Source organism: Ambystoma mexicanum, chromosome 12 (genome assembly GCF_040938575.1).
Source record: "Ambystoma mexicanum isolate Mex_15411 chromosome 12, UKY_AmexF1_1, whole genome shotgun sequence".
In the NCBI taxonomy this organism is placed as follows: Eukaryota; Metazoa; Chordata; class Amphibia; order Caudata; family Ambystomatidae; genus Ambystoma; species Ambystoma mexicanum.
Genome location: NC_090936.1, coordinates 995,789,289 through 995,806,026, shown reverse-complemented (window position 1 = coordinate 995,806,026; position 16,738 = coordinate 995,789,289). Strand labels below are relative to the sequence as shown.

The following is a 16,738-nucleotide window of genomic DNA, read 5'->3' as shown; positions in this document are numbered from 1 at the left end:
TATGGTAAAGCTGCACAGGGTTGGGATCGGATGCCAGAAGCCATATTTCAGTGAGTAGTTCCGACAAGTATATCTTTGTTGTCCTGTTATTTTCTTTTGAGAGGTAGGGAAAGGACTAGGTTAGAGTAGGAATCCGGACCGAGGACATCTTCATATTTAGACATCCTCACAAGCACCCTTTTTACTTGTTTCTGTTACAGAGTAGGGCTTGGATGTATAGGTTTCAGGAAAGTAGTTATTTTTTTTTACTTTGAGTATAAGATATAAAAGTCCTAGAAAACTGCCTACGTGTTAGTCTTGTTTCTGACCTTTTCACACTAGATTTTAAAACTATTTTCGCAGACAGTTCTTTCACATGATTATTTTCCTGGTGACATTTTCACAGTTCCCAAGGAGAGGGTGCAGCCCCTGAGCAACCCCCCCCCCCCACACCCCTATTCACGTCCCCCCTTCATTAGAGGTGAACATACCTCAATATCCAAGAGACAGACTATTGAGAGGCATTTATGCCTGCAAACTTTACAATAAACTTTGACCAATTCTACTTGAGGAATAATTTAAGACATGAAGGTTAAACTATAGGAATTGCTTTATTTTCAACAGCCCAAGTGCAGAAAATAGAAGAGCTATGAAATCAGCCAAATGTATTCATCCTTCTATAACATCGTTGAAAAACAGCCCTCAAATGAACCATAGTGATCTGCTGAATCTTCAACTCAATTTATTTCTTGGGCTACTACTTTTGTTGCTTCAGACTGAACCTAATGGCAGAAAAAAATAATCTAAAAATGGCAGCTGTGGGTAGGCTGTGTAGGTTTTTGGTCCACATTTAGAGAGTTCTCAATACAGACTTTTAAAAAATACTACTTATATTGAATCGTCCACCCTCGAATTTAAGAGCTAAAGAACAGCTTGTGAATTTAGAGTAGATTCATGCTGCTAAACCAAGTCATATTCTAAAACTGTAAAACATTAAAAGCAGCTTTTTTGCAAGAGAAAAGAAATGAGTAGATGCTGAAAAATCATAGTTCAATTCATTTTGGAATCTCTTGTGATGTAAAGTGTTAAATATTAAAATCTCAATGGCAATCATGTGCAAAAAAGCCCATGCACTGTACAGTAAAAAGTAAAAACTGAATTCAAACTAGAATCTATGCTTACCAAAGAGAGGGCATCCTGGGTGCGGTGAAGGAGCGGCTCGGGAAGTAGAGGGATGTGAATGCATTCTGGAACTGTCACTGTCCCTCCATCCAAGTCAGCAATAATTACATCCAACTATAAGAAAATGGAAAATCAGGCTTCGATTAGCAGAGGGACTCTATTGTATCCAGCCTCTGAGGAAGGAGAATATCCAAGCATCCTGTTACTATCAAAACACTCAATATGGCCTATAGCACCCTACAGAGTTTCACAGACAGCTATACATTACAATTATACGCAAGTATCAGTCCATAGTAAGTCGATTGGTAACATTCTATAAAAAGTAACCACGAGCCAATGGTAACTTATCGGAGGATCAGTCTTTCGCATATAACCATGTGTCAACTGTAAGATACCGTGACGTAGTAGTAATTAATGTAGCGCCTTTTCCCATTTGTATGGCCTCAACGCGCTTGAGGTCGCAACGCCCTCAAGGACCGAAGACCTGGCATGGGAACATTCCCAGAAAAGGCTTCGAATGTGTGTGCGCATTTTGACGAGATTAGGAATTGGGTGGGCTTCCAAGCCTCCAGTAAGCAACCCAAGAGGTCAGGCATCTGAATGGGCGCTGAGGAAGGTCACGAGAGTGCAAGAAACTTGTATTCAGCTAGACCGAATACTGTCGTAGTTTGTCGCTGTATTCTGTTGTCAGAGGTGTTGAGGCAATTCTAGTATAAGGAGGTGAAGACATTGCGTATCTAGCTAGTCCAAATTTGTCAATAGTTGTCGCTGGATTTGAATGTCTGTGGAAGTGGTGGGTTTATACGTACCTTAAGTTCAGATGGAGCTCATCTTTGATCTCGCTGTGTGATCAGATCATCTGTGTGGAAAGACAAGCTACCCGCATAGGCTCTTCTAGGCACTATACACAGTCTACCCTCAGTCTTCCAAGCGCAAATAGACCAGCTATCTTAGGACATCTTCTAGGCGTGACAGACAGGCTACCTTAAAATCTTGGTATCATAGGATTCTCTAAATGCAGTAAACACACTAACGTTATAGTCTTACTACATATCTTCTACGTTCCATACTAGGCTATCACCACGCATCAGGAGTGCAATATCAAGTATACCTGCATATATCTTTTGTGTTTGAATGACTAACTTATAGATCTTCTAAGTGCAATGGGTAGGTTACCATGATGCATCTTCGAGCGCAATGGACAGGTTAACATAAGGTGCAACGCAAAGTGGCAACTCTCAGATCCATCAAAGTTCAGCCCACTGCCCTCAAATCCTTCTAACCTCCACAGATGTTCTAAGTAAATTTGCTAACCTTCACAATTTCTTCTAGAGCAATACATGAGCTAACCTACACAGTTTCTTCTAAGAGCAATACATGGGTTAACCTGCCCAATATCTTCTGAATGCAACACATGTGCTAGCCTACATGTGCTTATCTTCTAGGTGCCATATCGGGCCTCGTATATCATTGGGCAGGCCCTAGGCTAGCCTCACAAATTTAGCGCAAAAAACTAGCTAACATCAAGAAACTTCCAGATCCAATACCAAGGCTAGGCGGGCTATCCTGATAAATCTGAGAGCACAAAAGAGAGCTGTCCTAATACATCTTACAAGTACAAATCTATCCATAGAGATCTTCGATTTGCAAAATCAGGGTTACCCAGACAAATCTTTGCTGAAATCATCAGCTATCATCACAAATATTCTAAGAGCAAAGGCAGGCTAACATCCTACATCTTCCAGGTGCTATACCATGGTCAGTTGTAAGAGACTGGCTGTCCTAGTACATCTATTGAGTGGAACTATAACATCTTCTAGGTGCAGTAAACAGTCTGTCCTCGTATGTCTTCAAGGCACTTGGACCGGTTGTCCCTATAATCTTCCGAGTGCTGTGGTCGCAATACCATCATAAAACTTCCGGGCACACTGGACAGGCTAATGCTTGAGTGCCACATTTTGTCCACCAACCAAATCCATCTAATTTCGATACATTTCTGCCCCCAAAATACATGTAGGTGCATTTCCTGCCCCCAAAATACATCTAGGTGCACCCATTTCCTGCCCCCAAAATACATCCAAGTGCGACAGACAGTTAACTCCTAATAAATCTAACTGGCTATCTAGGGGTGTAGTACGTAATCTACAGTGTTATAATTTGACGGTGGTACTAATGGAGTAGTGGCATGGTTTTAATTGACACAGCAATGGCTGTGCTCACCGCTCACACCACCTTACCTTAGTTGACGCTGTATGGTGCCCCGCCAGGCAGCCAGAGGCAAACAGGTATGTGAGCTGCCCAGAGCGGATCCGCACTTAGCCCCAAGCCCATCAGCCAGCCACCTGGGCAAGGCTGCCACGGGAAGGCCATAGAAGAGGATAATTCCAGTCACATGGCTTAAGCGGACACCAATCAGGTTGCACAGGGGGTGGGTTGGGAGGAAAGAGGGACAGGAATAGACTGTAGAGGTATGGGTGTGCAGCGGGGAATCCAAGGTGGAGAAGCAGGGGGCAGTGGGCATCTTACCATGCAGGTGGATAGCTGCTGCCAGAGGCCCAGAGCTAAAGAAGGCCTGCAAGCCGTGCACAGAGTGTAAGCTCCAAACCCTTCCTTAATTACGGTCACATGGCCGTAGCGGTCACCAATCAGGTCGCACAGGGGTGCGGGTTGGGAGGAGGGGAGGAAGGGAACAGGCTGGAGAGGGGTGGGGTGTGCAGCAGGGAATCCAAGGGGAAGAGGTAGGGGGCAGCTTACTGTGCAGGTGGATGGCTGCTGAGGGGCACAATGCAAGTGCTAAATGAGTCCCTAGACACATTCAAATAAGTTTGTTTTTGTTATAAAGATGTACAAATGGGCAATTTGACCTAATCTAGGTATGATTCCTGTACACCTTTTTCCTCACCCTCTGAGTCAGCTACCACTTCCCTAGCCCAATCTCACTAATCCAACAGGACAATTTTGTGCCAATTCACAAAAGTCAGGTCACCCCTACTGTCTGGTCTATCCCCGTTTTAGGGGTGTCCTAAAGGCTGTGGCCTTACCCCTCCAACTCCCTCAGGGGAGTCCTCGGTACCTAGTGGTGTAGTCTTTGTCCTGGTGCCCATTGTCACCCAACAACAATCTCCCAACCTTATCCTCACTTCCCACAGCCGTTTCGTCTCTTCTCTCCCCACCCCCTTTTCCGTGTCAATCTCCCTCCACACCACATTTCCCAGTCTTATCGTTCTCTCCACCTTCTCATGGCCCCACCCTCCACTTCTCTTGATCTCTCCCCTCTCACTTTCTCCAGGTCGCATCTCTCTCCCACTTCAGTCATCTCCACCCTCCAACCTCCTCCTGCCCTCATCTGCTTCCCTTCGAATCCCACTCCGAAATTACCTGTGTCTGGCCTTCAACCCCCTGCCTCGCACTTCCCTCTTCTCCCTCTGCTACTCTAACCACCTACTACCCTCCCTCCAAAATAACCTTCAACCTCTTAAGTTGGATTTCAACAATCAACCCTGTGGGTGGTTATCGGGAGGCCAACCTATTATTGTAAACAGAAAAAACACTGAACTCTAGGCAAACCCAATGAAGGTGGTAGTAGTAGAGTGGTAAGGCTTACGAGTTGTCAGAGTGGTTTAGGGCTACATTGAGTCCACACAGAGCAACAATAATTCAAATAAAAAGTACATAAATATACAATTATTTGTCTTTCAATATACGAACTAGGCAATGAAATCTCAAGGCAAATATTTACAAACTTACTATAAAACATTTACATTCATCCTTAGAAGATAAAAAACATACGATGCAATAGCCAGTGTAAACCAGGTAAGCCCTCAGAAGCATACAGTTCAGTAGGAGCACTTTAGAGCAACACAAACAAATCCCTAGCTATTACTTAGTCCAGCCCTAAGATGGTTCGGGGCCTTGTGCCCTAAAATCATCAGTTCCAAAACTATACTTTTCAGGTTGGTTTGCTATGTGATGGATGATGCCAGTTTTTTTCGACGTTCCAAAAAGTTAAGGAAAGTTCTGGTAAGTAACTCTCTCAATACCACTACTCTAGGATAGGCATAGGAAGGGATACTTTACCAGATCACCAGAAAGTCAGCAAAGAGCTGGGGACATGACTTGTCGCACAAGTATGGTGGTTTGGAGGGAAAGAAACAGGTATGCTAACACACCGCCCGATTACTCCAGAGACCACTTCTGAGGTTCCAGAATCCATTGGGGACACGTTCTTTCCTTAGTCTGGTCGAAGGAGGAACGGAGTCGCAGGTGCAGAGATCACTTTTGGGCACATGATTTGGTTTTGATTGGTTGCAGAGCTTAAATCTCAGTTCCAGGCCCCTTCCAGTTGAAAATACATGCGATAAAAAGGTGAAGATTTCTGCAAAACAGGCGACCATTGACACCTCCAGGGAGCAGACGGACTGCAACAGTAGTCACCTATGATCAGGTGGCGACATGCGATCTTCAGTGGAAGAACAAAGAAGCATTTACTGCATGGCTTCTGTTGATGCAAGAAGGCTGAAAGTGCAGGTGCAGGCATCTTGTAGTACAAGCTGAGAGTTCTCCAATTTCCAAGGATGCACTGGGAACAGCGACAGCTGCAGTAAGGTAGCCCAGGATGGAGCTTGTCAGTCCACTGGTTGGTCCAGAACCAACGGGAGACTTGAGATCAGGCCCTGGAGTTGATTCTGGTCAGCTGCAAAGGCCGTCCACGGCTGCACGTGGCTCCAACAAAGAAACTGGCAGTGGCTATGCAATCATGATGAGCCACTGGCCCCACAATCTGCCCAGAAACAGACATTCAGGCACCAGGATGTGGGCAACCACATACTCACCATCACCTTAGTTTTAGAACTGCAGTTTTGGAGATTAACCAGAGTTTATTTTTAAGGGGGCTACAAATATTGTGCAGATGTAGTATTAGTTCCTCGTCCACTTGCAAACCGCAGCCCAGTACAAAGTTGACTCTTCACATCATCCCAGCATTGGGACAACGTTGCACACTTACAAAACATGGATCATTGAGGCAACATCCCTACCACAATGCAAAGGGGCCGACTTCTGAACACACGACAATGCATTCTGAGGTCCAATGCACCCCAAAATTGACCCTCTATGGTTTGAAAAGCAACCAAAGTTCTAGGTTCCCATTCTTGAGCCCCCCATATGCTGATCCACATATTCTCCCACTGGCCGTCAGGGATCCGTCACCCTAGTTCCTCATACCACTCGTCCACTTGCTACCTTCACATATGCCCGTGTCATCATCTATGAACCTCAGAAGGGTGGACGTTGAGGGTCTCAATGTGAGCAGTGAGGGGAGATGCTGTGGACATCCTCAGTGGTGTGCATTTTAGTAGCATACAGAGTTTATGGCATCTACCTCTTGCCCACGGTCAATTTCTACCACAATCTCACAAACTCAAAATCTATCATCAGGTGGTGAACCAAAATGTCATTGTTTGCAGGGTATCTGCAGAAATCCAGCTACGCATGAATAGTTTCGTATCATCAATACTTACTGTTCCGCAGTACCACGATGAGAGGCAGGGTTTGTTCCCATCAGCCCACAATAAGTCCCTTATCATTAATGTTACTTAAAATAGCCCTATTGATGTTTTAACATCAAAGTCTGAAAAATAGGACAAAAATTACTTGCGCAGTAATAGTCTTCCCAGTGCTTGCATCTCTTTATAATTGCATGCTATGCATATTCTACCATCTACAGGTTAGTCTGGATCTTTACCAATTGTTTACTTCTAAACTAGAAGTTGGGAATTAACAGGAACGTTCCAGTTCCATCATCCTTACACTACAAGTGCAGGTAGTTATCAGTACTCCCTATGGTCCTATGCTTTCAGATTGTTTACTGACAGTATGCAGTATTGAGAGCAGAGCTTGGCCTCAGAAGTCTGGTATATTTACAAACATCTACTGTTTGTAATGTGTGCAACACTTTCTCTGAGCCTCGCATTAGGGAGGGAGCATGTGATTCAAGCATCAGCGTTCACTTTGCCGCACCTGGTCTGATTACATTTATCTCACTCTTTCATCTTGCCCAAAGCCACCACATAATGAATTGACAATATTGACTTGATGTCGCAAATTATTGAAAACCACAGGTATTCATCCCCGGAGTATTTCAAACTCCAATCTGACAAGAAAAACGTAAAGCAGGTCTTCGAGAGTGAAAGGGCCTCAGACTTTCCCGAATTATCTTTTCAATCAGAGATTTGCCCAAAAATCCCCATCAGTGAAATTAGAGGTTCAAGACCAGAAACTTAATATAGACAGCTTATTGCCCCCACTTAGGGTTACATTGCAAGGTTGAATAAGAGGGGTGAAAGTGGATAACCATATTGGGGGCCTTTCTCTAGTGCAAAGCTGTTTAAGAGTAGCCCCATTAATCAACATGCTCACATTGGCTCCCAAGAAAAATGTGATGAAGCTTAAACACAAACCGTTTGCGAACCCACATTTCTACATGGGAGTAGCTCAGGTGCACCGTCCTCTGACAACAACTGAAAGACATCAACAGATCAATGCCAGAGGGGCAGGATAATCTTTAAAAACAGCTATTACGCTGAAAAGCATTCTAATATCACTACTAATGTTGATCTAATACTCACAAATCCGCATTGTGACTGGTCTATCGATTTCCCAACACCCCTGTCGAACCAGTGATGATAGCTTCACTAGGACCGAGATACCCACATTAAATAAGGAAAATGGTCTGATTACCATCCAACAGTGTATCCCTCCCCCGGAAGTTAAGGCAGATTTTGCACAACCTTCCGTTTGCGGCTGTGTAACTAGTTACCTTACGGTGGTGCACGTACACTATTAAGAAAGATTTCTCTTTTTGCAACTTTACCTCCTTTTCTATAGAGCTTGATTTTTTTTTAGTCTGTTCTGCCTTTTCGAAGGGAAGTAAAGCCTTCAGCTTCACTTCCCTTTTGCTCATTGTTATGGGGCAACTGGGTGGTCCTTCAGACTGTCAGAACTGGGAAAGTAGGTCAGGAAATCCCTTATAAGGTCATGAACTTGCCAGGAAAGCCGCTTCTTTCACGGGCTAGTGCTGCCTTTGTGTGTATGTGGAGCAGGAAGGGGGTAAAACAGTCTAGTTCCACCCCACATCTGTGGTTCCAGAGTCTTGGTGTGGGGCAAGAGGGAAACCAGTAGCTGCCCCTGACTGGACAACCAAAGGCTGTTGAATGGTGCCGATCCTTACCATTGGTGGGCTAGGACTTGCTCCCAACCTGTGGGTTTGGATAAGAAGAGGACCTATGCATTAATTTCTTGAGATCAGCGTTGGAGCCAACATTCCCTCATAGAAGATCAGCAGACTGAAGATCCAAAGACAAAATCCTAAAGAGGCCTTGCATCTCTTGCTGCGATTGGCCCGGTAAAGCCGTGCCCCTCTGCCTGATCTCCAAGCTGGATACTGGAATGGATGCTTGGCCACTTAAGGAGCCATGTAGGCTGTTCTTCAAGGGATTCTTGGCTCCAAAGGTGAAGTGAAAAAATGACTGCAGAGGTCCTCTTATTCAAAATGTAAGCTGGAAGCAATTCCAACCCATCCAAGGGCAAGGATTTACACCCTTCAAACAGCCAGTAGTTGTCCGATCGTGGAAGTGAAGTGGGATTAGACAGTCCCACCCTCTTCTTGGGTAACACACAAGAGCAGCACTATGTATTTAATTTAACATTTATGGCAACACCCAGACCCGGGAAGGGGGAGGGGGGGCAGGAGGGGGGCAGGGGGAGGGGAGGGTATCACAGCATTTGTAAAAGATAGTGACAAGCCTGCAAAAGCAGCAGCCTTCCCGAGCAAGTGCACGATATTAGAAGGACTTTCCTGGCCTGAAAAGGCAAGAAGACACACAAACTACAATATAGCAAAAAAACCAAGCGACAACCTGGCACTGACATTTTAGGGCACTAGCCACGTTTAGTATTCACATGTGGTAAACACGAAGGTGCACACCAATAACATTGCAAAAAGGGTAAAAATGTATCTGCCACCACCAGCTTGTCTTTAGGCACATATAAAAGTAACCAAATATCACATGTGTAAAAAGCTAGGGTGATACAAAAGCATTCCCATTGCACTGCATTGTAAAGGTGTGTGCAATGTTAAGTACAGGAATTCAAAAAGGGAAACTGGTGCCCAGTACTGATAGTCTGAAGAACTGATCAGTTAGCCCATAACAATGAGCGAAGGGGAAATAAAGCTGAAGGCTTTACTTCCATTCAAAAAGTCAGGACAGGATTAAAACAGAGTAAGAGGAATGGGTTCCATAAGAAACTATGAGAGAAAGTTGCAAAAGGAACAAGTTACTTACCTGTAACTGTTGTTCTCCAGCATGGGTCTGGCATGGACTCACATGCTCATGAATATTCCCCGTCAGGCTGGGAATCCTCGGTAAAGAAAAAACCAGTATCAGTTTCGTTTCTGATCTGTCTTTCGTAGTAATAACCAATCACTGGTCTCTGCGTCATAATGACCACAGCCAATGACTGCCCTCTACCTAAGCACCGCCTCTGGCAGCCATCTTCAGATTTGGAAGCACGTGAAGTGGCAGTATGACCAAGTGAAGAGCCGCAGAGGGGTAGGCGGGAGGGTACGCATGTGAATCCATGCCAGACCCATGCTGGAGAACAACAGTTACAGGTAAGTAACTTGTTCCTTCTCCAGCATGGGGTCTGGCATGGATTCACATGCTCATGAATAAAGAATACATAGCAGTACACACTTGCACAACCACGGGAGTTGGCAAAGGCTCAACATTAAGCATTACATCAAACTCAACATTAAGCATCTTACCTCCTCACCAGGCTCACCTCAGGCGAACAGGTTGCGCAGCACTGCTTGGCCGACCATGGAATCCCGATCGACGCAGTAGAATTTCGTGAAGGTGTGCGTCGACCTCCACGTAGCAGCCCTGCATATGTCCAGCAGGGGCACACCAGATAGGAACGCCGTGGTAGCTGCGATCGCTCTGGTGGAATGGGCTCTCGGACGGCCAGGCAGCGGTCGGTTTGCCAACCGGTGACAGCACATGATACAGCCGGAGAGCCATCTGGAGATGGAAGCCTTCGAGAGAGCCTTCCCCTGATTGACAGGTCCAAAGTTCACAAAGAGTTGTGACGTCTTCCGAAAACCCTTCGTGCGGTCCACGTAGAACTTCAGCGCTCTAGCTACATCCAGCGAGTGCAAGGTCCTCTCAGCCGGCGACGAAGGCGACGGGAAGAACACAGGTAACACCAAGGGTTCGTTGAGATGGAAGTCCGACGGTACCTTGGGCATGAAGGAGGGGTGCGTCCTGAGCACTACCCTCGTGTCGTGGAAAGTCAAGTACGGGGCCTTGCAGGAAAGGGCCTGGATCTCTCCCACTCGTCGTGCGGAGGTGATGGCCACAAGAAAAGCTGTTTTCCACGATAGAAACTTCAACGGGGCCGAGTGCAGAGGCTCGAACGGAGGCCCCATGAGCTTGGTCAGCACCACGTTGAGCTCCCACGCCGGGGCCGGAGCCTTCACCGGCGGGAACGATCTGAACAGTCCCTTCATGAACTCTTTCACCAGACGATGAGACCACAAGGACGCCCGCCCCGTGGTTCTGGTGTATCGGGAGATCGCAGCAAGATGAATCTTGATGGACGCGTGTGCCAGACCAGCTTTGGCCAGCGTCAGCAGGTACCGCAGTACTTGGGGAGCCGTAATCCGTAGAGGGTTAATCTTCTGTGCGTGGCACCAGACAGAGAACCTCTTCCATTTGTGTCCGTAGCATTTAAGAGTCGAGGACGCCCTGGCCTTTGCAAGAACCTCTCTGCAATCGGCCGGTATGTCGTATCCTCCAAACTCTAGCGCTGCAGGAGCCAGGCCTGCAAGTTCAGCGACTTCGGGTCGTGGTGGAGGATGGCGCCTCCTTCCCTGGAGAGTAGATCCACGTCCGCCGGCAGCTTGATCGGCGGGGACGCTGACAAGTCCAGAAGGTCCGGGAACCATATCTGCCTCGGCCAGGCAGGTGCGACGAGGATCATCCTGCACCGTGACCTCTTGAGCTGGTTGACGAGCCGGATTAGCAGAGGCAAGGGAGGGAACGCGTAGAGGAACAGGCCCTCCCAGGGGAACGAGAAAGCATCGCCCATGCTCCTCGTCTGGGGAAACCTGCTGGCGAACCTCCGGCACTTGGTGTTCGTCGCCGTCGCGAACAGGTCCATCTGGGGTGTGCCCCACCGTCGGAAGAGGCGATCCACCAGATCCTGCCGTAGTTCCCACTCATGGCACGAGCGCAGCTCCCTGCTGAGTGAGTCGGCGATGGTGTTTTTTATCCCTGCCAGATGAAACGGCACCAGAAAAATCCCTTGGGCGACGGCCCAATGCCACAGGTCCTGCGCCTCCTTGGACAGCGCTGGGGACCTGGTTCCGCCCTGTTTCCTGATGTAAAACATGGTGGTGGTGTTGTCGGTGAAGATCCTCACCACCTTGCCCTTGAGGGACGGAAGGAAGGACCTGAGGGCCCAAAACACTGCACGGAGCTCCAGGACGTTGATATGCAGGGACTTCTCCGTCGGGAGCCAGAGTCCCCTTGCGTGCAGATTTTCGGTGTGCGCTCCCCACCCTTCCAGGGAGGCATCCGTGGTCACAGTCTCCTGGTGGGCTGGGGTCTGGAAGTCCATGCCCGCCGTCAAATGCGCGCGGGTGCCCCACCACCGTATCGCTCGTCGGAAACTCTCGTCGAGCTTGATCCTTTCCTCGAAGCTGCCCGTCGTCTGGATCCAGCGCGCATCCAGGAATTCTTGCAACGGGCGCATCCGGAGCCTGCACATGGGAATGAGGTAGATGCAGGAAGACATCATCCCGAGGAGGGACTTGATGGACCTCACTTTGGCCGCGTCGGCCACCAACATCCGTTGCACCTTGCCCAAGATGGTCCTGGTCCTCTCCTCCGACGGGGAGGCCAGAAGGGACACTGTGTCGAGCCTCGCTCCCAGAAACAGTGCGACTTGCGCGGGCACCAGGTGGGATTTGGCGTAGTTCACGGAGAATCCCAGGTCCGTGAGGAGTTGGACGGTCCTTGCCGTGTGGACCACGGCGAGCTCCCTCGTCTTGGCGCGGATGAGCCAGTCGTCCAGGTAGGGGTAGACGTGAATCCCCTCGCGGCGCAGCTGCGCCGCCACCGGTGCGAGGCACTTGGTGAATACCCTGGGTGCCGACCGTAGTCCGAAGGGAAGGGCTTTGAACTGGTAATGACGCCCTTGGACCACGAATCTGAGGAATTTTCGGTGCCCCTTTAGGATGGGAATGTGGAAGTAGGCATCCTCCAAATCCAACGACGATAGGAAGTCTCCTTCCTCCAGCTGACCCAGGACGTGCTGGAGGGTGACCATCCGGAACTTCTGTGCCTTGATGAACTTGTTCAGACGTCGCAGGTCTAGGTTGGGGCGCCATCCTCCCGTCTTCTTCTTCACGAGGAAGTATCTCGAGTAGACTCCGGAGCCCCGAAGCCTCTTTGGGACGAGTTCGATGGCGCCCTTTCTGAGCATCGCCTTTACCTCCAGGAGAAGTTGAGGGACGTGAAGTTCTTTCCTGGCCACGGGGGGGACGCGCGGGCACCTTCTTTGAAACTCGAGCGCGTGGCCCCGGGCCAGGGCGTCCAGCACCCAACGGTCGGTGGAGATGGACTCCCACACGCTGACGAAGCCCGCCAGCCGGCCTCCCACCGGGGTGCTTCGGTGGGGGCCCGACCCCACGGCCGGTTCAATCCTGCTTGGACGCGGCCTTGCCGCCTTGACCTCCTTGGCGACGACGGCGGGGTCCGCTAGACTTGCCTCGTCCTCTGTAGGCCTCTTGCGACGACGAGCGGGCCGCTTGACGGTAGGAAGCGAAACCGCCGCCGGAACCTTTGGAGGCGCCCTTGCCTCCGCCGCTCCGAAAGGGCGTCCGTCGTTGCTGCAGGACTCCAAGGGCCCGGGCCGTCTCAGTATCCGCCTTGATGGCCTGAAGGGAATCGTCCACTGTCTTCCCAAACAGGTTGTTCCCGTCGAAGGGCATGTCCAGGACTCTGGTCTGGACGTCCTGCCGGAAGTCCGTAGCTTTGAGCCATCCACGACGTCGAAGGCAAACGCCGTTGCCCAGCTGGCGGAACCCAGTGTCGGCGATGTCCGTCGCCACGGTGATTCCGAGGCCACCTCACCTTCCTGCAGGATCTCCAGGGCCTCCGCCCTCTTGTCGTCCGGCAGAAAATCCAGCAGGGGAGCTATCTTGTACCAGAGCTCCCTGTCGTAGCGGGCCACGATAGCCAAGGCGTTGGCCGCTTTAATCGTCGTCGCTGCCGACGAGATGACTCTACGTCCCATAGCATCCAATTTCTTTCCCTCGCCGTCCGGCGGGGAAGTCGATGTGGAGGCCGCACCCCCCCCCGCTTTCTTCCTGGCTGCCGCGGAGACGACGGAATCCGGGGTAGGCTGCGCCCGGAGGCATAGGGGGGCCGTGTCCGGGACCCGGTACTTTTTCTCGTACCGGTCTCTTCTAGCTGGCGTCGTGGAAGGGTTCTTGAGGAGGGAAAGGCCCTCATCCCAAATGTCGTCCAACAGAGGCACTGCGAGGACCGTCTTCCTCTTGGCCTCGCGCCGCTGATAAAGGAAGCCTTCCTTTTTCTTCTCCTCAGGGCAGAGTTGGAAAAGCTCGGAAGCCCTGGAGATCATGGAGTGGAAAGATCCGATCTCGTCGGGCGGAGAAGCCCTGGTGGGAGGCGACGACGGAATATCCTCGTCGTATGCCTCGTCGTCCGTACCCGTCGCTGCCGTGTCAGTCCCCGTATCATCCCCTCGGGTGGACGGGGAGGAGGGCTGGACGGGGCGCGACGGTTGAAAAGGAGGTGGTGGATGGATCCTTCTTTTCTTGGTAGGGGGAACACCAGAAGGTCCCGGTTCTGGATCCCCCGACGGGAGAGGTTCCTCCGTCGGTAACGGTAGCCTCGTCCTTATCTCGGAGCATAAGGACTGTATGGCCAACAAAATGGCCGCCGAGTTGTCTTGCGGCGCTGGCAGAGGGGAATCCGACGGGCGAGCAGGGGCCCCGTCGGTATCCTCGACGATGTCGTCGTCGTCACCTGCGTCGGGGTCCATTCCGACGGGCTGGCCTTCTTCCACGCCTAGGCCGTGGCTTAAGACCTCGATCAGCTCCTCTTCTGAGGTTGAGGCCGAATCTACGACGACGCCCTGCCCCCCCTTCTTCTTCCCCACGGAGGGTTTCACGGGGGTCCTATCGATGGGCACAAAAGAAGACTCCCTCCGAGGAGGCAGGGAGATTCTGGGCCCTGAGGTCGCCACCACTGGTGCAGCCTCCACAGGCTGAGCCAGGGCCGCCGCGACCGTTTCGATGGAGGGCTTGGTCGGATGGATCAAGGCCTTCACCACCTTAGGTGCGCTCACCGCCTTATCCTTGAGGGAGGGGGCACTGCCACGCTCCTCCTCTGCCTTAGAGCTCGACCGGGGCCTCTCCAGGAGCTTCGCCGGGTGCTCGGCCTTCCTCTTACCCGACCCAGAGCGTTGGCTCGTGGTTGATGGTGCCGGGGAGGGTGCGCCCTGCCTGGCGCCCGTAGAGCCCGACCGTTCGGCGCTCCCGGTGCCAGCGGACTCGCGGTGCTTGGCCTTATGTTGGGCCCCCGTCGCCGGGGCGCCCTCAAAGGTCTTAGAAGACCGCTCGGATTTCTTCTTCTTCTCGCCAGACGGGCTCTTACCCTCCAGCCAGTTGGCGAGACGTTGATGGCGGTCCTTCATGGTCCGTTCCGACATGTTGCCGCAAAACGCACAGTCCTTCTCCACGTGCGTCTTGTCCTCATGAAGGCAGTAAAGGCAGAAAGAGTGTTCGTCCTCCTTAAAGACGTTCTGCAGCTGGCATCCAGGGCAGACCCTGAACAGCTTTCCGGGCGTCGAGCTTCCCTTCTCCTGGGCCATCTCCGAGACCGGGCCTGAGAAGCTTCTGGAGTCCTCCGAAGTGTAGCTCGACGAAATCTTCACCCTTGAGGGGCACAGACGAATCCGACACGGGTCCCCGTTGATCGGATGTAGGATCGGTGGAGCTTGAGGCTCTTTTGACCGAAAGAATCGAAGTTTTTTGTGAAAAAGCGCGAAAAATAGCACTAACGCTCGAGAGCAATAGCACGAGGATCCCAACACATGAACGTGCGGTAAAAATCTGAAGATGGCTGCCAGAGGCGGTGCTTAGGTAGAGGGCAGTCATTGGCTGTGGTCAGTATGACGCAGAGACCAGTGATTGGTTATTACTACGAAAGACAGATCAGAAACGAAACTGATACTGGTTTTTTCTTTACCGAGGATTCCCAGCCTGACGACGGGGAATATTCATGAGCATGTGAGTCCATGCCAGACCCCATGCTGGAGAAAGAAGTCTTGCCGAACACACTACTTATCTGGTGGTGCTTTAGCGAAGGCTGAAGGTGTTCCTGCCCTCTTGCGTGTAGTGGTAACGACCAGTAAATGTGGTTTAATGTGTCCTCGGATGTAAAAAGGGGGTCAGTTGGAGCTGGTTTAAAATGTCTCTCAATATGTGGATCAACTGCCTTTGTAAGTGCAGGAGAAGTGTGAGATTGAGTTCTTCTTTGTACCGACTGACAAGGGAACATATTGGCCCACTTGCCTTGTCTCATTTAGCATTTTGTCCACAAAATCAGTCTGCTCTGACTCGTGGATTTAAATTTTAAAATAATCAGTCTTTAGGATGATTTATATGTCACGGAGCAACACGTGTTCGACCCCTGGTCCGCGCTTAGAAACCTCTGGGTATTTAGCGTGTTATAAATAACAATCATATCATTACTCTGCATACCTACCCGATAAGCCAAAACTGATTGACCCTCGCCCAAGTTGTTTGTGCGTTTGGGCCTTTTATCAACAGGGGTGTCCTCCACAGCTGTGCTCGTCACTAGCCTTCCGGAAGCTGGTGACTGGCTCAAGAGCTCGGCACTAGCTCAAGGGAATCCAAAGGTTCCCCTTTTGTGGCCTCCTCGGATTCGCTGTGGCCACCCAGCATTTTCACAGTCCGCCTTTGTGTGTCTTTGGTTTAAAGAACCTGGAGGCTTGAACACTTACCATGTGATGATCACGAGGGAGGCACTAATTACACAGCCTATGTGTGTCCTTTTTTGCTACAGGAGGGACATTTAAAAAGACTATTCTCCATAGTGAAAGCTGGTGGACAGAGTCTAACTAGTGCATGTAAATGTTCCCCTATCCCACTCGCTCTACTGTCTGGGCCGAAAAGGCCTGGAGTGGTCTTCGACAGTCAACCCTCAGGAAACACAAAACCGGCTGGTAATAATTCTGATCGGGTGAATAGTCTCCATCGAGTGATCTTCGGTAGTAAAAAGGTATAAATATTCTTGCTTGATCTTGAGTATTAATAGTAACAAGTACCAAGTACCAACTCTGAAATGTGACCAACCCGATGACAGCAAAAAAAACAATCTCAGGACCTCGACATATGAAGGAACATGTGTACTATACACGTCACAATAGGGATAGTATTACAAGAGCAGCCCGTCCACCCCCC

General features: G+C 50.1%; 1 protein-coding gene across 10 annotated transcripts in view; it reads right to left on the bottom strand.

The window, feature by feature from the left end:
- Positions 1–16,738, bottom strand: part of SBF1 (SET binding factor 1) — a 2,512,102-nt gene that overhangs the window by 1,871,422 nt on the left and 623,942 nt on the right. For all 10 annotated transcript variants that reach the window (XM_069629502.1, XM_069629505.1, XM_069629506.1 and 7 more), the window contains one exon: positions 1,162–1,275. In XM_069629502.1, coding sequence (XP_069485603.1) covers positions 1,162–1,275 — 114 coding nt within the window. The remainder of the gene's footprint in view (positions 1–1,161; positions 1,276–16,738) is intronic.